Source organism: Delphinapterus leucas, chromosome 7 (genome assembly GCF_059928025.1).
Source record: "Delphinapterus leucas isolate spDelLeu-1000000601 "Yukka" chromosome 7, BTC_Dleu_Yukka2, whole genome shotgun sequence".
NCBI lineage: Eukaryota > Metazoa > Chordata > Mammalia > Artiodactyla > Monodontidae > Delphinapterus > Delphinapterus leucas.
The window spans coordinates 54,957,907-54,979,973 of NC_143135.1; the positions used below are offsets into that span (position 1 = coordinate 54,957,907).

The following is a 22,067-nucleotide window of genomic DNA, read 5'->3' on the forward strand; positions in this document are numbered from 1 at the left end:
CTCATTGAATAAACCACAACTATTCAAAGAGAAACCCACTTTCTTATACCATTTTTGAGTTTTCCAGAGGATACTGAAGTTTTCCAGATATTGATTGGATCAATTAACTCCTTTAATATATTTATTATACTCTAATATACAAGTGGGCTTAGTTATCTGATGGCCAGTCCTCCTGTCTTCCTTTCCTGTAGATGCTGTGGAGGCATCATGAATAGTTGTCACCATGCGGACTAGCCTCTTGTCTTTCCATATGAGAAGAATCACTTCTCCTTCCATAAGAATGTCATTTCTCCCCTCTGTAGATTTTTATATTTCTCCTTTAATTGGTTTGGTAGACCACGATTCTCTCTTACAGTCCCACAAACTCTGGTTTTATTTTTCAACAAAGTTTCAGATGTGGACACACTGCTGTAATAATTGTCTTGGTAAATATGGTGCCATGAACCAATATAAGGTTGTAGGACCAATAATATTGTTTCTTGCAGTTTCTTTCCTTCACCTGTGTAAATCACAAGGTTGCATATATATATCCAGTTTCACTTTCACTAACCATCATGACCAAAATTCCATATTTTGTAAGTTTTCCAGGATTATATGTTTTGAATCTGAGTTGTCCTATTCACTTACATGTTTTGAATCTGAGTCGTCCTCTGAGTTCATGAGGCAATGAACTCAGATTCACTGCCTCATCAAGTGATAGCTCTTGTTTGGGTATATAGATTGATTCAAATTTTTGGAGAAAATATTCCAAAAGAGGTTTAACTTTTGAAATTCTGTCTGCAGGAAGTGGAGTTTCCAAGTTATCATTCAAGTGAAGAAATGTCATTATTTGTTCGAACCTTCTTCTCATCAAAATCTTTGGGAAGATAGGTGTTTCAAGTAAGGGATCAGTCAACCAATATTCTTTCCAGTGTGACTTTCTTATTTGTCCCATCAAAATTATTAATCCAGGCTTCCCTGGTGGTGCAGTGGTTGAGAGTCCACCTGCCGACGCAGGGGACATGGGTTCGTGCCCCGGTCCGGGAAGATCCCACATGCCGCAGAGCAGCTGGGCCCATGAGCCGTGGCCGCTGAGCTTGCACGTCCGGAGCCTGTGCTCCGCAATGGGAGAGGCCACAGCGGTGAGAGGCCCGCGTACCGCAAAAAAAAAAAAAAAATTAATCCAAGAAACTTCTTCATGCCACTATTAGTTACATCAGTCCATTTTAAAACCTTATCATACTTTTTATATAATTTTTCATTCTGTTGGTGATACAAGTTTGACTGAGAGGCGACCAACTTGAAAAAGTCGTTACCAAAAATTATTTCTGTTATATCACAAACTTTGCAGGTTATTACATTCAATAGTTACACGTGACACACCTGTAAAGCCTTCTAATTTTCGTGAAATGCTGTCTTCAATCTACTCTTCTGTAGCAGCAAAGGAGCGTTCTCTAGCACGGTGAGCTTCATTTTCACTTTCCTTATCAGAATCAATCACTAAGGCTTTGTCTTTCTGTTGGTCTAATAGTTAGATCGACTATTGAATTGAAGTCGACTATTGACTGACTATTGATCGACTGAATCAGAACTATATTCTGAAGAACTACCATCTTCTGAGACACTAGTATACATGTCACTCAGACAATCACAGAAAGTGTTTGCATAAAATTCACTGGAAAATTCTTCTTCACTTAAATTTCGTGATGCATCGTTTTTTGAAAATTTTATGGCAATAAACTTGCGTTTATAACATACACAAGGTTGGACCAAAAACCTAACGGAACAAAATGTTTATGATAATGACAATGATAAGTTGTATAATGAATACTTGATCAATTTTAAGCTCCAACAACTTCACATGGTGATGTTAATTGTACCACTCTGTAGAACGATATTGATACATCTCTGGTCAATAACGTTCAGGTAACAAAAGATGTATTAATACATCTCCAGTCAATCATGTGTTAAAATGCTGAGGCTTGTTTTGTGTCCTAGCTTGTGGTCAATCCTAGGGAATGTTCCATGTGCACTTGAAAAGATTTTTTGGATGTAATGTCCTAAAATTAACAACTAAGTCAAACTATTCTATTGTATCATTTAGGATTTCTGTTGCCGTATTGATTTTCTGTCTGGAAGATCTGTCCATTGATGTAAGTGGGGTGTTAAACTCTACTATTATTGTATTCCCACCAATTTCTCCCTGTATGTCTGTATTGATTCACAGGTGCTTGTGTGCCCCCAGAGGTTGTAGAGGCAGAGTCGTGCCTGCCGTGAGCACATCAAGGATGAGGCAGGCCCGCCCTCCCTTAGAGGGCTCACGTTACCAATGGGGCTTCAATGGCAGACCTTGGCTCCTTCCTGTGCAAACTCCCAGTTGTGGCTCAGACCACACTCCATTCCCTTCAGGCTGTTTCTGTACAGCCAACCCCAAGCCTCTCCCTGTGTGTCTGTCCTCTGAAGCCCAAATTTCAGCACCCAGCCCCCATGCACACCAGCAGACATGTGTCTCAAGCTGGGGAGTGCAGCGAGATGTCCAGGATCTTCTGTGCAGGTCTCTCTCTGTTCTGCCTGCCCCAAGCTAACTGCTGCACTCTCCTCTGAGCCTCTGAAGCTCCCTTTCTGTCATGGCTGATCTCCACGCTGGTGAATGGACTTCTTAGGGTGAGGAAACCTTTTCTTTTTCACCGCACCCTCCCAGGGGTGCACGTCCTGTGTCAATTCCCTTTTTTTTCCTTTTGTCCTACCTGTTACATGGTGATCTTTCTTGCCATTTGGGGTTTATGAGATCTTCTGCCAGCCTTCAGTAGGTATTCTGTGAGAATTGTTCCACATAATGATTATTTCTGATGTATTTGTGGGAAGAGGTGGGCTCCACATCCTTCTCTTCCGCCATCTTAATCCAGTCCTGAACTCTGTGATTCTTAATTCAACACTTTTAAACTTTAGTCTAGAAATCACTACAACCAGACTCTACAATAATTTACTGAAGCATACCGTACTGTAATCAAAATTTCAATGACCCTCAAGTCAATGGGAATTCCTGACTGTCTGCATCATTTAAGATTCTATGAATCTAAACTACTAAGAAATTAAGAGAGATATAGAATCCCAGGAAAGACAGTTTATAGGGATGAATCTCCATTTCACAAAATAAATAGGCTCCTGAAAAGCTGTACATGAATGCAATAAATTCTTATGTTGAAGGACCTACATAATGTATGAGTAGTTTTCAACCCCACTTCCCTTTTTATTAATCAGCATAATCACTTTCTTCCAACAAAATATTTCATTAGTTTTTATGAACCGAATTGTGTCCCCTCAAAATTAATATGTTGAAGCCCTAACCCACAATGTGTCTGTATATGGAGGTAAGGGCTTTAAGGACATAATTAAAGCTAAAGGAGATCTTAAGAGCAGGGCCACCCTAATCCTACAGGACTGGTGTCTGTGAGACCAGAGATTCCACCTCCCTGAGCACACCCACAGGAAAGGCCATTTGAGGAAACAGCAAGAAGGCCTACTACAAGGTAGGAAGAGAGTGCTTACTAGGAACCAAATTTGCCAGCACTTTGCTCTTAGACTTCCAGCCGCCAGAACTGTGAATAAATTTTAAGCAACCCACTCTGTGGTATTTTGTTATAGTAGCCCTAGTGGACTAACACTCGGGCCCAGAAGCAATTCTGGGGAAACCCTATGGCTTTATGAAAAACAAGCTGAAAACTGCTGTGCTAGAAGGAAGTTCTCAATCTAATTAATGTTTTATGTGCACAGAACACAAAATTCTCAAAGAAAACTAAGATTAAAAGCATATCTATACCTGTTCTGTAATCTCAAAACATGGCCTATTTATACATTAAAACTAATTTTTAAAAGTTAAATCATTGCAGCTACAATAAAACTCCAAGTCGACAAATATATCAATGGCTAAGTAGATGAGGGTACTTGATTATCAGTAACAGAGATGTTTGTCATTTTGTCTGTAAAAGCTAATTGCTTAGTGTTGTAAAATAAAACTGCTTAGTGTTGTAAAATTAACAGACTTTTAGGCAAAATGTACAAAAGTGCTCTACGATTTAACAGACTATATGTATGTTCACTAATATAATTAAGTTGGAATATTTGCCAAAAAATAATGATAAAGTGGGGACAGATTTCACATTTCATGAGAAGTACTATCTAATTCAAGTTAGTAAAAATGTGAAAGGACTACTAAAACAGAAAAGCATTAATTCTGAGTGGCAGAAATATGGGCATTATATTATCCTTAGTTTTAATCTATGCATTCTACATTTTTTAATATTAAAAATAAAAAGAGGCTGTGGGAAACCTGTTTCTAACCTCATTTCATGGGAATACCACAAGGTCCTCCAAACTGAGGAAATCCAAGAGCAATTTCTGACTCTCAAATGAATACAAGTTAGTACTCAGACCTATGTGAGACATAATTATATGCAGCGTAATGTCTCTCAACCTTAGCTTTTCTAAGCTAGACCTTAGGGCTACCTAAATTAGGAACAATGGGATTCTTTAAGACAAATGTGTTAAAGTTTTGCTGGCATCAAAGAAAGCTAAAAGTATAAAATACCCTTAGAGGGGCAGAGTGAAGATGGTGTACTATGAGGACATGGAATTCACGTCTCCTCACAACCAGGGCACCTACCAGGCACCGGCGGGGAACCATGGACACCTAAGGGGACGGGAGGAACCCCCAGTGACTGGGTAGGACGTGGGGCATAGGGGGAGTGAAGGGGGAGGAGAAGTGGAGGTGGGAGAGGACTGGCGCCCCAAGGGGGTCGCTGGGGGAGGGGAAGGGACCCCACGCACGAAGGGGGAAATTGGGGGACCACTGGGAGGCCAGAGGATAAAAAGGGAGTGTGGCCAGGTTTCCCCTGCCCACTTGGACCCCCAGGAACCTGTTGCGATCCCGGGCCTGATCCTCTGCCCACCTAGGCCCCCTCCAGCAGAGCAGGCCCTGAGAGAGCGGGAGGGAGGGAAGGGGGAGCAAAAGTCAAGGACGGACTTTGGGACCAGCATCCCTGAAGGGTGGCTGGGGGAGGGAAGGAGTTCCTACACCCAGCGGGACCCACCCATGGTTAGGGATCCAGTTGTCACAGGGGAGATCCTGGGGGAAATGGTGGGGAAGGGGCACGAAGGAAGGGTAAGGAATGGGGTCAGTGCTTTCCCATCCACTTAGGCACTGGGGAGCCTGCTGGGCTCCCAGGCCTCATCCTCTGACCTCGGAGCCTCCCTCCTGAAACATAGATTCCAAGCCTCGCTCCTACACCCCTACCCAGGGCCCTCCCTCTACACTCGGAGACCGTATCCAACACGCTGGGACTAAACCCCACCCACACACACTCACTCAGGGCCCTACCTCCAAACTCCAGAACTGCACACTCGAGAGGCCCTCCTTTCAACCGGCTGCCTCTCCCCTTCCGCACAGGTCCTAGGCAGAGGCCCTGCCCCACGCTCAAATGTCACGCCACCAACTGCCTAGGTCCTGCCCCAGCCTAAACCACGCCTCTGCCTAAGTTCCACCCCCAGCCTAAACTCCGCCCCCAGAGCCAAAGCTCTTTTCCTTTTAGATTGGGGTTCTGTTTTACCTTGTTGATTCATTTATATTTTTATTTTTCCTAATAAATCTCTTATTTTTGCAATTTTATTTTATTCTTTAGACTTCGTTAGTGATCTCTCCTTTTGGCTTGTTTCCCCACCCACCCACCCTTTTTTTTCTTTTTTCTGTCTTAGTTTTATTTTACCTTGTTGAGACTGTTTCAACCACAGTTTTATTTTTCCTAATATATTTTTTATCTTTCTAATTTTATTTTGTTTTTTATTCTTTGATATTGTGCTGCTTTTTTTTTCTTCCTTTTTTTTTTTTTTTAACCGCACCATGAAGCTTGAAGGATCTTGGTACCCAGTCCAGAGGTCGGGCCCAAACTCCTGTGGTGAGAGCTCTGAATCCAAACAGCTGCACTAGCAGAGAACCTCAGACCCCAGGGAATATTAATTGGAGTGAGGCCTCCAGGAAGTCCTCATCTCAGCACCAAGAACCAGCTCTATCCAACTGCCTGCAAACTCCAGTGCTGCACGTCTCAGGCCAAACAACCAGTAAGACAGGAATACAGCACCACCCATCAAAAATAAAATAAAATAAAATGACAAAAAAATATGTTGCAGACGAAGCAGCAAGGTAAAAACCTACAACCAAATAAATGAAGATGAAACAGGCAACCGACCCCAAAAGAATTCAGAGTAATGATAGTAAAGAGGATCCAAAATCTTGGAAACAGAATGCAGAAAATAAAAGAAACATTTAACAAGGATCTAGAAGAACTAAAGAGCAAACAAACAGTGATGTACCACACAATTACTGAAATTAAAAATACTCTAGAAGAAATCAACAACAGAATAACTGAAGCAGAAGAACAGTAAGTGAGCTGGAAGATAAAATGGTAGAAATAACTGCCAGGGAGCAGAATAAAGAAAAAACAATGAGGATTTGCCTCAAGATGCCGAAGGAGAAGGACGTGTGCTCACTCCCTCTTGTAAGAGCACCAGAATCACAACGAACTGCTGAACAATCATCGACAGGAAGACACTGGAACTCACCAAAAAAGATACCCCACATCCAAAGACAAGGGAGAAGCCACGATGAAACAGTAGTAGGGGCACAATCACAATAAAATCAAATCCCATAACTGCTGGGTGGGTGACTCACAAACTGGAGAGCACATACCACAAAAGTCCACCCACTGGAGTGAAGGTTCTGAGCCCCACGTCAGGCTTCCCAACCTGGGGGTCTGGCAACGGGAGGAGGAATTCCTAGAGAATCAGACTTTGAAGGCTACTGGGATTTGATTGCAGGTCTTCAAAAGGACTGGGGGAAAAAGTGACTCCACTCTTGGAGGGCACACACAAACTAGCGTGCACATCAGGACCCAGGGGAAGGAGCAGTGACCCCAGAGAAGACTGAACCAGACCTACCTCCTAGTAGTGGAGGGTCTCCTGCAGAGGCGAGGTGTGGCTGTGTCTCACAGAGAGGACAAGGACACTGGCAGCACAAGTTCTGGAAAGTACTCCTTGGCGTGAGCCCTCCCAGAGTCCGCCTTTAGCCCCACCAAAGAGCCCAGGTAGGCTCCAGTATTGGGTGGCCTCAGGCCAAACAAACAACAGGGAGGAAACCCGGCCCTACCCATCAGCAGTCAAGCAGATTAAAGTTTTACTGAGCTCTGCCCACCAGAGCAACAAACAGCTCTACCCACCACCAGACCCTCCCATCAGGAAACTTGCACAAGCCTCTTAGATAACCTCATCCACCAGAGGGCAGATGGCAGAAGCAAGAACTACAATCCTGCAGCCTGTGAAACAAAAACCATGTTCACAGAAAGTTAGAAAAGATGGAAAGGCAGACGGCTATGTACCAGATGAAGGAACAAGATAAAACCCCAGAAAAACAACTAAACGAAGTGGAGATAGGCAACCTTCCAGAAAAAGAATTCAGAATAATGATAGTGAAGTTGATCCAGGACCTCGGAAAAAGAATGGAGGCAAAGATCAAGAAGATGCAAGATATGTTTAACAAAGACCCAGAAGAATTAAAGAACAAACAAACAGAGAGGAACAATACAATTACTGAAATGAAAACTACACTAGAAGGAATCAATAGCAGAATAACTGAGACAGAAGAACGGATAAGTGACCTGGAAGACAGAATGGTGGAATTCACTGCTGCGGAACAGAATAAAGAAAAAAGAATGAAAAGAAATGAAGACAGCCTAAGAGACATCTGGGACATTACACGCAACAACATTTGCATTATAGGGGTCCCAGAAGGAGAAGAGAGAAAGGACTCGAGAAAATATTTGAAGAGATTATAGTCGAAAACTTCCTAACATGGGAAAGGAAATAGCCACCCAAGTCCAGGAAGCGCAGAGAAGTCCCGTACAGGATAAACCCAAGGAGAAATATGCCGAGACACACAGTAATCAAACTGGCAAAATTTAAAGACAAAGAAAAATTATTGAAAGCAGCAAAGAAAAAAAGACAAATAACATACAAGAAAACTCCCATAAGGTTAACCAGTGATTTCTCAGCAGAAACTCTACAAGCCAGAAGGGAGTGGCAGGACATACTTAAAGTGATGAAAGGGAAGAACCTACAGCCAAGAGTACTCTACCCGGCAAGGATCTCATTCAGTTTCGATGGAGAAATCAAAAGCTTTACAGACAAGCAAAAGCTAAGAATTCAGACCACCAAACCAGGTCTGCAACAAATGCTAAAGGAACTTCTCTAAGTGGGAAACACAAGAAAAGAAAAGGACCTACAAAAAAACAAAAAAACCCCACAACAATTAAGAAAATGGTAATAGGAACATACATGTCGGTAATTATCTTAAACGTGAATGGATTAAATGTTCCAACCAAAAGACACAGGCTCACTGAATCGATACAAAAACAAGATCCATATAAACGCTGTCTACAAGAGACCCACTTATGACCTAGGGACACATACAGACTGAAAGTGGGGAATGGAATAAGATACTCCATGCAAATGAAAATCAAAAGAAAGCTGGAGTAGCAATACTCATATCAGATAAAATACTTTAAAATAAAGAATGTTACAAGAGACAAGAAAGGACACTACATAATGATCAAGGGATGAATCCAAGACGAAGATATAACAATTACAGATATATATGCACCCAACATAGGAGTATCTCAATACATAAGGCAACTGCTAACAGCTATAAAAGAGGAAATCGAGAGTAACACAATAATAGTGGGGGACTTTAACACGTCACTTACACCAATGGACAGATCATCCAAAATGAAAATAAATAAGGAAACAGAAGCTTTAAATGACACAACAGACCAGATAGATTTAATTGATCTTTATAGGACATTCCATCCAAAAACAGCAGATTACACTTTGTTCTCAAGTGCTCACGGAACATTCTCCAGGATAGATCACAAATTGGGTCACAAATCAAGCCTCAGTAAATTTAAGGAAACTGCAATCATATCAAGCATCTTTTCTGACCACTACGCTATAAGATAAGAAATAAATTACAGGGAAGAAAATGTAAAAAACACAAACACATACAGGCTAAACAACACATTACTAAATAACCAAAAGATCACTGAAAAAAATCAAAGAGGAAATCAAACAACACCGAGAGCCAAATGACAATGAAAACACGACGATCCAAACCTACAGGATGAAGCAAAAGCAATTCTAAGAGGGAAGTTTATAGCTATACAAGCCTACCTCAAGAAACAAGAAAAATCTCAAATAAACAATCTAACCTTACACCTAAAGGAACTAGAGAAAGAACAAACAAAACCCAAAGTTAGTAGAAGGAAAGAAATCATAAAGATCAGATCAGAAATAAATAAAAAAGAAATGAAAGAAACGATAGCAAAGGGCAATAAAACTAAAAGATGGTTCTTTGAGAAGATAAACAAAATTGATAAATCATTAGCCACACTCATTAAGAAAAAAAGGGAGAAGACTGAAATCAATAGAATTAGAAATGAAAAAGGTGAAGTAACAACTGACACTGCAGAAATACAAAGGATCATGAGAGACTACTAGAAGCAATTATATGCCAATAACAAGGACAACCTGGAAGAAATGGACAAATTCTTAGAAAAGCACAAGCTTCCAAGACAGAACCAGGAAGAAATAGAACATATAAACAGATAAATCAGAAGCACTGAAATTGAAACTGCGATTCAAATTCTTCCAACAAACAAAAGCCCAGGACCAGATGGCTTCACATGCAAATTCTATCAAACATTTAGAGAAGAGCTAACACGTATACTTCTCAAACTCTTCCAAAATATAGCAGAGGGAGAAACACTCCCAAACTCATTCTATGAGGCCATGATCACCCTGATAATAAAAGCAGAAAAAGATACTCAAAAAAAAGAAAATTACAGACCAATATAACTGATGAATATAGATGCAAAAATCCTCAACAAAATACTAGCAAACAGAATCCATCAACACATTAAAAGGATCATACACCACGATGAAGTGGTGTTTTTCCCAGGAATGCAAGGATTCTTCAGTATATGCAAATCAATCAATGTGATACACCATATTAACAAATCAAAGGAGAAAAACCATATGAGCATTTCAATAGATGCAGATAAAGCTTCTGACAAAATTCAACACCCATTTATGATAAAAACCCTCCAGAAAGTGGGCATAGAGGGAATCTACCTCAACATAATAAAGGCCATATGACAAACACACAGCAAACATCGTTCTCAATGGTGAAAAACTGACAGCGTTTCCTCTAAGATCAAGAACGAGACAGGGTGCCCACTCTTACCACTATTAGTCAACACAGTTTTGGAAGTTATAGCCATGGCAATCAGAGAAGAAAAAGAAATAAAAGGAATCCAAATCAGAAAAGAAGAAGTCAAACTGTCACTGTTTGCAGATGACCTGATATTATACATAGAGAATCCTAAAGATGCTACCAGAAAACTACTACAGCTAATCAATGAAGCTGGTAAAGTAGGAGGATACAAAAGTAATGCACAGAAATGTCTTGCATTGCTATACACTAACAATGATAAATCTGAAAGAGAAATTAAGGCAACGCTCTCATGTACCACTGCAACAAAAAGAATAAAATACCTAGGAATAAACCTACCTAAGGAAACAAAAGACTTGTATGCAGAAATCTATAAGACACTGATGAAAGAAATTAAAGACGATACAAGCAGATGGAGAGATATACTATGTTCTTGGATTGGAAGAATCAACATTGTGAAAATGACTATACTACCAAAAGCAATCTACAGAGTCAATGCAATCCCTATCAAACTACCAATGGCATTTTTCACAGAACTAGAAGAAAAAACGGCACAATTTCTGTGGAAACACAAAAGACCCTGAATAGCCAAAGCAGTCTTGAGGGTAAAAAATGGAGCTGGAGGAATCAGACTCCCTGACTTAAGACTATACTAGAAAGCTACAGTAATCAAGACAATATGGTACTGGCACAAACAGAAATATAGATCAATGGAATAGGACAGAAAGCCCAGAGATAAACCCATGCACATATGGTCACCTTATCTTTGATAAAGGAGGCAAGAGTATACAATGCAGAAAAGACAGCCTCTTCCATAAGTGGTGCTGGGAAACTGGACAGCTACATGTGAAAAAATGAAATTAGAACACTTCCTAACATCATACACAAAAATAAACTCCAAATGGATTAAGGACCTAAATGTAAGGCCAGACACTATAAAATTCTTAGAGAAAAACATAGGCAGACCACTCTATGACATAAATCACAGCAAGATCCTTTTTGACCCACCTCCTAGAGAAATGGAGATAAAAACAAAAATAAACAAATGGGACCTAATGAAACTTAAAAGCTTTTGTACAGCATAGGAAATCATAAACAAGACAAAAAGACAACCCTCAGAATGGAAGAAAATATTTGCAAACAAATCAAGTGACAAAGGATTAATCTCCAAAATATACAAGCAGCTCATGCAGCTCAATATCAAAAAACAAACAACCCAATCCAAAAATGGGCTGAAGAGGTAAACAAGACATTTTACCAAAGAAGATATACAGATTGCCAACAAACACATGAAAAGATGCTCAACATTACCAATCATTAGAGAAATGCAAATCAAAACTACAATGAGGTTATCACCTCACACTGGTTGGAATGGCCATCATCAAAAAATTTACAAACAATAAATGCTGGAGAGGGTGTGGAGAAAAGGGAACCCTGCTATACTGTTGGTGGGGATGTAAACTGATACAGCCACTATGGAGAACAGTATGGAGGTTCCTTAAAAAACTAAAAACAGAACTAGCATATGACCCAGCAATCCCACTACTGGGCATATACCATGAGAAAACCATAACTCAAAGAGTCATGTACCACAATGTTCACTGCAGGACTATTTACAGTAACAGGACACGGAAACAGCCTAAGTGTGCATCGAGAGATGAATGGATAAAGATGTGGCACATATATACAATGGAATATTACTCAGCCATAAAAAGACACGAAACTGAGTTATTTGTAGTGAGGTGGATGGATCTAGAGTCTGTCATACAGAGTGAAGTTAAGTCAGAAAGAGAAAAACAAATACCGTATGGTAACACATATATATGGAGTCTAAAAAAAATGGTTCTGATGAACCTAGGGGCAGGACAGGAATAAAGACACAGATGTAGAGAATGGACCTGAGGACACATGGAGGGGGAAGGGTAGGCTGGGATGAAGTGAGAGAGTGGCGTGGACATATATACACTACCAAACGTAAAATAGATAGCTAGTGGGAAGCAGCCACATAGCACAGGGAGATCAGCTCGGTGCTCTGCGACCAGCTAGAGGAGTGGGATAGAGAGGGTGGGAGGGAGACGCAAGAGGGAGGGGATATGGGGATATACGTATGCATATAGCTGATTCACTTTGTTATACATCAGAAACTAACGCAACACTGTAAAGCAATTACACTTCAATAAAGATTCTAAAAAAAAAAATACTCTTAGAAGAACTAAAATCATAGGCGCTAAAAATTGGTATCTCATAATAGTATCCTTTTAACATGCTTGAGTACCTACAATTAGCAAGGCATAATATTAGATGAAAACACTGAAAAATATGCATACTTCCCTGATTTCAAAGAACTTGCACTTTGATGTGTGTGGGGGATGTGGAGCGGAAGCAGGGGAACAGGAGAGCAGACAGAGACACACACACAGACATACATACACAAACACACTCATGTGGCTGGCTTCTGCTAGGACAGTGTTCGTTCATTTATCCAATTACTGATTCAACAAATATTGACTGAGCAATCGCTATGTGTTAGGCACTGGTTCAGGTGCTAAGAATATAATAGAGATTGACAAAAATCCTTGCCCTCACTGAGATTTGGTTTTTGTGGAAGAGACAGACTTAAATAATAAACTTGGGATTTTTCGTTCTATGAATGAAATAAAACAAGGTGATAAGATGAGACTGAAGGGCAAGGCCTACTTTAGTTATACACAAAAAAGCAAGGAGCAAGAAACAGCATGACCATTCTGGAAACCAAAAGTATTTCTTCATGGCAGAACTACTGTACTGTATGTACTACCACACAGTACATACTGATGTGGTAAAGAGAACAGCAAGAAAAGAATCCAGAGAAAAAAATAGCAAGGTCCATCACATAAAAAACTTTGTTCCCATGTTAAAAAATTTATTTTCCATTCAGAAGACAACAAGGAGTCATAATTAAGGGCGTAAAACAGAAGAGAAAGATCATTCAGATTTTCGCTTTACCATTTTCACTGTGGTAACTGAAATAGATATGGAAACCAATCTGGAGGTTCCCACATTAATCCAGGTGAGAGAAAATGACTGCAAGCAGGGTAGAAACAAAGAGGGTTGAGTATACTGAGTTGAGAGTGATTTACTTGGTTGATATGAAGTCCAGAGTGACCAGCAGCTCTGAATATATAATAGTACCATTTACCAAGTCAAGGAACAATAAACTCTAGACTATTAAAAAGAACACTATAAAAGTAGCAGATCTATCCAAGTTCTGGTTCTCTTTTACTAACTTGGATACATGGCCAAGAATAAGTATCTCCCTTTGGTTTTTTATTTTTTTTCCTTCTTTATTTTTTTTATTTTTTTAACATCTTTATTGGGGTATAATTGCTTTACAATGGTGTGTTAGTTTCTGCTTTATAACAAAGTGAATCAGTTATACATATACATATGTTCCCATATGTCTTCCCTCTTGCGTCTCCCTCCCTCCCACTCTCCCTATCCCACCCCTCCAGGCTGTCACAAAGCACCGAGCTAATATCCCTGTGCCATGCGGTCCCTTTGGTTCTTAATATCTTCATCTGTTAAATGAACAGTTCAGAGAGAGCGGCCAAGATTTAGTTTGGGAAATGATAAAGGAATCAAGGATGATACTTATATTTCTGGTTTGAGAAAGTATGTGGTATTGATGCTATTTAACCAAGGGTATCAGTCAGGATAGTAGGGTTATGCTGCAGTAACAAAGGACTCCCAAATCTCAAAGAGTTACAGCAATAGCTGGCAAACTCTGGCCCACAGACTGAGTGTTTGTTTTTGTAGATAAAGTTTTACTGGAACACAGCCATATCCATTTATTTAGAAATTGTAGTTGTGAAAGAAAATATAAGGACCACAAGCCTAAAATATTTACTATCTTACCCCTTAAGAAATAGCTTGCTGAACACCTAGGTTTATAGCAACAAAGTTTATTCCTGGGCTACACTGTATCTTGATAACAGGTTGGTAGTGGCTCTGCTGCACATTATCTTCACCCCCAAATGAGCAGCATTTATCTAGAAAATTATCAGTCATCATATCAAAGGTAATAAAACACATGAAGAATGTACATTGCTCTTAAAGCTTTTTCCAGAAAGTGTAACTAACATACCACTTTTCCTTCATTTCACCGACCAGCCTAATCACATGACCATGCCTGAATTTACCAGCAGGGGGATGTATAGTCCTCCCAAAGGGAAGGGAACCAAATATTGTGCAGTTGTCCCACACAAATCTGGCCACCCTGTTCCATTTTCCTGAGTTTGTGGCCACTAAAGAAGACCTGACATTTTCTAACCTCTTTTACGAATAGGTATAATCATGTGACTGTGTTGTTTCTAATGAAATAACAGAAGTAACATATGCAACTTCTGCTTTGCTTGTTAAAAGAAAACTGCATGCCCTGAACTTACTTTCTTTCTCCTTTCTGAGGCTGAAGTACATTGTACAACACAGGAAAGCAAAATGTCCTAGGGTACAACAGTGAAATAAAAGAAACCTGGGTCTCTGAATAACCTCATGGAACACAACTGTCTCAACAGTCTAGACCAGTCATTGTTATGACAGAGAGAAATAAACTTATTGCTTTTCCCCCCCCCTTTTTGGCTGCGCTGTAGGGCATGCAGGATCTTAGTTCCCCGACCACAGATCAAACCTGTGCCTCCTGCATTGGGAGCTAAGAGTCTTAACCACTGGACCCCAGGGAAGTCCCAAGCTATTGCTTATTTAAGCAATTATATTTTGGAATCATTTTGTTACAGAAGTTTAGTCTCTACACTGACACAGATTCACTTTATTTTTTGAGTAAAGATGTTCACTATGTAATTGAGTATACTGGCCTTGGAACTAAGAAGATTCAGGATGGAAATATGACTCACTGGCATACGGGGTTTAAAGCCATGGGAATAAATAAGATAATCCAGGGAGAGTATGTGAAATGAGACTAGAGGAGGGTCTAAAACAAAACTCTGTAGTACAAAAACCTTCAGGAGCTTAGATAAAAAGAAAGATCTGGCAAAGGAGACTACTAGGGATAGAAAGAAATCCAGGAAAGTACTGTAGGAAAGAAGGCAAAAGAAGAATGTTTGAAGGAAAGAACATGTAGAGAAACTGGGAAGATGTGTAATAAATAGTGTCACTTGAATTTAGTAATAAGCGACACTATTCAAACGCTTGAACTGAAAAAGAAATTTTATTGGAATGGAATTATGCAGAGGAGGAAATTTTCAATGGACTAAGGAGTAAATGGGAGGTAAAGAAACAGACTAGCAAATAAAGAAAATTATTTCAAGAGGTCTGTAAGATAGATAGCTTCTACGTGGCCCATAATGATCTTCACCTCCTGGTATTCATTCCCCTTATGTCATTCCCTCCCTTGTTCCTTCACTCCACCCGCTTTGGTTATGAGCCAAATCTAGTGATTTCATTCTAACAAATAAAATATGGCAAAGGTGATAGTACGTCATTTCCAAGATCTGGCTACAAAAAGACCATGAGTTCCATCTCAGGCACTCTCTCTCACTCACTGGCTCTGTTGCAATATTTTAAGCTGCCTTATGAAAAAGCCATGACAAGGAACCCAATCCTGTCAACAGCTATGTGACTGAGCTTGGAAGTGGATCCTCTTCCAGTTGAGCCTTCAGAGAAAACTGCAAGGCAAGCTGACAGCTTGACTACATACAGCCTAATGACAGACACTGAGCCAGATTCCTAACACAAGAAAATTATGAGATAATAAATGTTTGATGTTCATTGTTTTAAGCTGCTCAGTTTGGGGGTAAGTTGTCATGAAAGCAATAAATAACTAATATAAAGGGGAAGAAGAGCAGATGGGTGGCAGCTGAAGGGAAATAAAGAGTTAATGGAGAGTTTATAGTTCTTTACTAAAATAGTAGAGACTTTAGCATATCAAAAAAGGATAAGGGAAAAATACACATTTATACATAAGAGTGTATTTACAGGGCAGTGAAAGTCTTAAAAAACAGGAAAAAAAGGACTGTAAATATACGTATGAAGTTAGCAAATCTCTATAAATATCTAAGTAGAAAAATTATTTTTTAATATTGAAGAAGGATATATGTTAAGTAAGGGCAAAAAAAGTCTCAACAAAACTAGAGGGATCAAAATCAAACAAAGTATGTTCTCCTACACAATGGAATGAAATTAGAAATCAAAAACAGGAAAAAATTGGGGAAATTCACAAACATGTGGAAACAACACACTACTAAATAACCAACGGGTCAAAAAAGAAATCACGAGGGAAAAGAGAAAATACTTAGAAATGAATGAAAACAAAAGAGAACATACTAATTTACTAAATGTAACTAAGCAGGGATTAGATGCAATAGCTGAAAATGCCTATATTGAAAAAGAGGAATACCTCAAATTAATAACCTAAACTTCCATGTTAGAAAAGAAGAGTAGGGACTTCCCTGGTGGCACAGTGGTTAAGAATCCACCTGCCAATGCTACAGACACAGGTTACAGCCCTGGTCCGGGAAGATCCCATGCCGCAGAGCAACTAAGCTGGTGCGCCACAACTACTGAGCCAGCACTCTAGAGCCCACGAGCCACAACTACCGAAGCCTACGCGCCTAGAGCCCCGTGCTCTGCAACAAGAGAAGCCACCGCAATGAGCAGCCCACGCACCACAACGAAGAGTAGCCCCTACTCACTGCAACTACAGAAAGCCTGCACGCAGCAACAAAGACCCAACGTGGCCAAAAATAAATAAATCAATAAATTAAAAAAAAAGAAAAACAGAAATTCAATTAAACCAAAAGTTGGTCCTTAAAAAGATAAAATTTTACAAACCTCTAACTAGATTGGCCAGGAAAAAAGAGAACACTAAGTCAGTAAAATGAGGAAAGAAAGAAGGAACATTACTACAGACTTTGCAGAAGTAAAAAGAATTGTAAGTGAATACTATGAACAACTGTATGCCAATAAATTAGATAAGCTAATAAAATGGACAGTTTCCTAGAAAGGCACAAACTACTGAACTTGACACAAGAAGAAATACAAAGCTGAATAAATCAATGACAATTAAAGAGACTGAATAAACAAACAAAAATTTTCAACAAAGAAAAGCCCAAGTGCACCTGGCTTCCCTGCTAAATTCTAATAAATACCTCACAAACACTTGCAAAAAAACAAAAGCAGAGGAAACACTTCTCAGTTCAACGTAAGAGGCCTGCATTACCGAGATAGCAAAACCAGACAAAGACACCTCAAGAAGAAAAAAAAAATACGGATATCCCTTATGAACATAGGCACAAAAATCCTCAAAAATAAATTAACAAACCAAATCTAGCAACAGATAAAAATGATTACGGACCATGACCAAGTGGGATTGGTTACAGGATTGCAAGGTTTCAACATATGAAAATTAATCAATGTAATATACCACATTAATAGAATAAAGGACAAAATTTGTGTGGTTAACTCAATAGATGCAGAAAAAACATCTGACAAAATCCAACAGCTTTCATGATAAAAACACTAAACAAACTAGGAAAAGAAGAGAATTCCCTCAACCTGATAAAGGACATCAATGAAAAACCCTCAAATAACACCATACTAAAAGTTGAAAGGCTGAAAACTTTCCCCCTAGGATCAGGAACATGACAAGGATGTCTGCTCTCACCAGTTCTATTCAACAGTGTACCAGAGGTTCCAGCAAAGCAATTATGCAAGAAAAAGAAAGAAAGCGTATCCAGATTGAAAAGGGGGAAGTAAACCTATCTATGTTTGCAGATGACATAATCTTGTATATAGAAAATCTTAAGAATTCACAAAAAAAGCTATTTGAGCTAATAATGAGTTTGGCAAAGTTGCAACATACAAGATCAACATACAATCATTAGTCATATTTCTACACAATAGCAGTGAATGATATGAAAATGAAATTAAGAAAATTCCATTTACAATACCCTCAAAAACAGCAAAATGCTAAGGAATAAATTGAACAAAAGTATAAGACTGGAGTCAGAAAACTGCAAAACATTTTTGAAAGGAATTAAAGACCTACATATTTTGAAAGACATCCTATTTTCATGGATCAGAAAACTTACTACTGTTAAGAAGCCAATACTCCCCAAATTTGTCTATAGATTATATACAATCCCTATGCAAATCCTAACTGGCATTTTTGCAGATACTGATAAGCTGATCCTCAAACTCGTAAGGAAATGAAAGTGAGGCAGAACAGCCAAAACAATTTTGGAAAAGATGAACAATTTCAAAATTTACCACAAAGTTGCAGTAATCAAGACTATATGGTACCAGCATAAATAACAACATGTAAGTCAACAGAATGAAAACTTCAGAAATAAACTCTCACATTTATGGTCAATTGACTTTCTACAAGGATGTCAAGGCAATCCAGTGAGGGAAAGAATGTTTTTTACAAATGGTAATAGAACAAATGGATATCTATGTGCAAAGAATATAGTTGGGCTCCTATCTGAGAGAATATTCAAAAATTAAATGGGTTATAGATCTAAATTTAAGAACTAAAACTACAAACTCTTAAAACAAAATATAGAATTAAATCTTCATGACCTGGCTTGGGCAACGGTTTCTTATATATGACACCAAAGCACTAGCCACATTAGAAAAATATTGGACTTAATCAAAATGAAAACTTCCATGCATCAAAAGAGATTACACAGAAACTGAAAAGACATCACACATAATGGGAGAAAATATTTGCAAACCATATATCTGGTAAGGGTCTAGTATGCAGAATATATAAAAAAACTTTAAAAACTCAAAAACAAGAAGACAACCAATTAAAAAATGGACAAGGATGTGAATAGACATTTTTCCAAAGAAGATACACACAAAGTCCAACAAGCCCATGAAAAGAAGGTTCAACATCCTTTAATCATAAGGAAAATGTAAATCAAAACCATAATGAGATAGTACTTCATCCCCACTGGGAGGGCTAAAATCAATCAGTCAATAATAAGTGTAGGTAAGGTGGGATGTGGAAAAGTTGGAACCCTCACAGGTTCCTAGGGAAAAACGTTAGAGCTGTTTTGGAAACAGTCTGGCAGTTCCTCAAAAAGTTAAACAAAGAATTACCATATAACCCAGCAATTCTACCCTAGATATATACTCAAAAAATCGAATCACCTGTATACCCAAAAATCTGTACACAAATGTTCATAGCAGTACTATTTATAATAGCCAAAAGGTAGAAACAAGGCAAATATCATAAACTGATAAGCAGATAAAATGTAATATTATCCACACAATGGAATATTATTCAAGCATAAAAACGAACAAAGTTCTGATACATGCTACAACACAGATGAACCTTGAAAACATTTTGCTAAGTGAAAGAAGCCAGACACAAAGGCTACTACAAATTCTGATTCCATTTATATGAAACCTCCATAATAGGCAAATTCATAGAGTCAGAAAACAGATCAGTGGTTGCTAAGGGGTATGAGGTTTCTTCTGGGGCGATGAAGATGTTCTGGTTTGGATACTGGTGGTGGTTGCACAACCTTGTGAATATACTAAAAACACTGAATTGTACACTTTCAAAGGGCAAATTTTATGTTATGTGAATGTATCTCAACTCAAAAAAATTGAGCTAGAACCTGCAGTTATGACCATAAAACTAAAGGGGTTTATAAAATCATCTTGTTCCAATTATCACATTTTATGAAGAAACTGAGATACAAGGGGGCAAAAGGAGATTATCCGTGGACCCAAATTTTGTTAACAGTAGTATACAAGATATTTCTACCTCAGTTCTCAGAACATACACAAAACAAACCAACCCACTTTAATAAACAGATTTACAAACAACTACACCCTTTAAAATGTTATGTTAAAAACTACTGTCCTGAAATTCTAGCACCTCTTTTTAAGGTCCAGACCTAGGTTGTTAATACATATTTTGTTAAAGGCAAAGCAGCAACTTCACTGGTATCCACCCCCTGCCCCACTGGTATGTTTAAAAGGACTTTAAACAGTTAAAACTTTGCTCATTTATTATCCACAGTTTAATATAGTTCAGAGATTTAATTAAATATAAATCAAGGCTTTTAGAAAATCACACAGCATCAAATTTTTGAAATGCTGAGCCAACTTTCCAGGGCTTCAAACTTGTGCAAAAATATTGAAATATATCTCATCTCATATTGCGCTTTTCAAAAGTTAAGACACTCCTACCACTTGCTGAGCGTTCAGGTCTATGCCTCCTCTCCCTGAATCTCGGGAGAACTGTGGTTGCTTCAACGAACAGAGTACAGTGAAAGTGACCTTTTCCAAATTCCCAACCCAGAGAGTCACTGAGCTGATTAAAATGATTATTGTTTTATGTCACTTAATTTAGAGTGGTGTGTTACGCAGCAAAGATAACTGAAACAGCACATGTGATTTTTTATGACAAGAACAAGCAACTCCTGTTCCCTGATGGTTCCTCTTTTCATAGCACTCTACAATCATATGCACACGCCTGCAAAAGCAGGTATGAAAATACATGTATACATGAACATACATTTTTAAAAAGACGATAAGAAAATTACAGGTTTTCAATCGCCTAAAAATGTAACCTAATATTCTAGTATGTTAAGAGTTCAAAATATCACCCCCCACCCCTCACAAAATTGTGTGGATCTCAAAAGTTTGGATGCAATTCCATCCAGACAATTTTCCCTGAATGGTCATGCCCTTAATAGGGTTTATCCTAAAGCAATCATTTTCTGATTACCCAGGTTGTTCTCATTAAGGATAGGTTGGGCCTACTGTTAACTTGGAAGCCTTCCATACTGACCTAAAGGTCTTTGGACATTTTACTTTTTAAGTAAAAGACAAATTTTGGCTCTGTCTACACATACTATGTGATCTCAAAGAAAAATGACAACTTTGTTGGGCCTTATCTATAGCTTAATTGAGTTGACCAGGACGATTTTAAGAAATCATGAAAGAAACTGAGAGAAAACATGGAAAGTCCTGAGCACAGTGTTTGACACAAAAGATAACACCTCTGAAATCTAACTTTGGGACTCTAGACTATTGCTTAGTAGCTGCAAAGAAGAATCATATACCTGTAGTAATCATATAGATTTCTGAGTCATATTTTGCAACTTTTAGGAGACCATTTTAAAAATCAGAGCATATTATGAAACATAACATCGATTTATGCTAAATAGAATATAGAGAAGGTGATTTACAAATATTTACCTTGATCAAATATTTTTCCCATCTATCTGCTGTAACAGATTTGCCAATCTTCCTCATCAACTTCAAATGGAGCTCCACCAATTCTTTAGGTACTTAAAAGGAAGAAAAAATACTGTTAGCCAGCAAAATAAAACATTTGTAAACATTTAGGATGATAAAAAAAGAACTTTCTTCAATGCTGAATACTTTTTCAAAATAGATGTTGATTTAGTTATCTTTTAGAACTCTGAATCAGAAAAGACTAAACTAGGGCAAGAAATAACTGAAAACTACTTTTTTAAACATGAACAAGAATATTCATGTTTTCTTTCAAAACATCAACAATTAAGAGTGAACTCTAATGTAAACTGCAGACTTTTGGGTGATAATAATGTGTCAATGTAGGTTCATCAATTTCAACAAATGTACCATAGTAGTGTGGGATGTGGACAGTGAGAGAGGTTGTACATGTGCGGAGGAAGAGGGTATATGTGAACTCTCTCTACTTTGTGCTCAATTTTTTTTGTGAATCTAAAACTGCTCTAAAAAATAAAGTCTATAA

General features: G+C 38.5%; 1 protein-coding gene across 2 annotated transcripts in view; it reads right to left on the bottom strand.

Moving 5' to 3' along the window:
- The window catches only part of RSF1 (remodeling and spacing factor 1), a 169,909-nt gene that overhangs the window by 104,567 nt on the left and 43,275 nt on the right, over positions 1-22,067 (bottom strand). For both annotated transcript variants that reach the window (XM_022593906.3, XM_022593903.3), the window contains exon 2: positions 21,527-21,618. In XM_022593906.3, the coding sequence (XP_022449614.1) occupies positions 21,527-21,618 (92 nt within the window). The remainder of the gene's footprint in view (positions 1-21,526; positions 21,619-22,067) is intronic.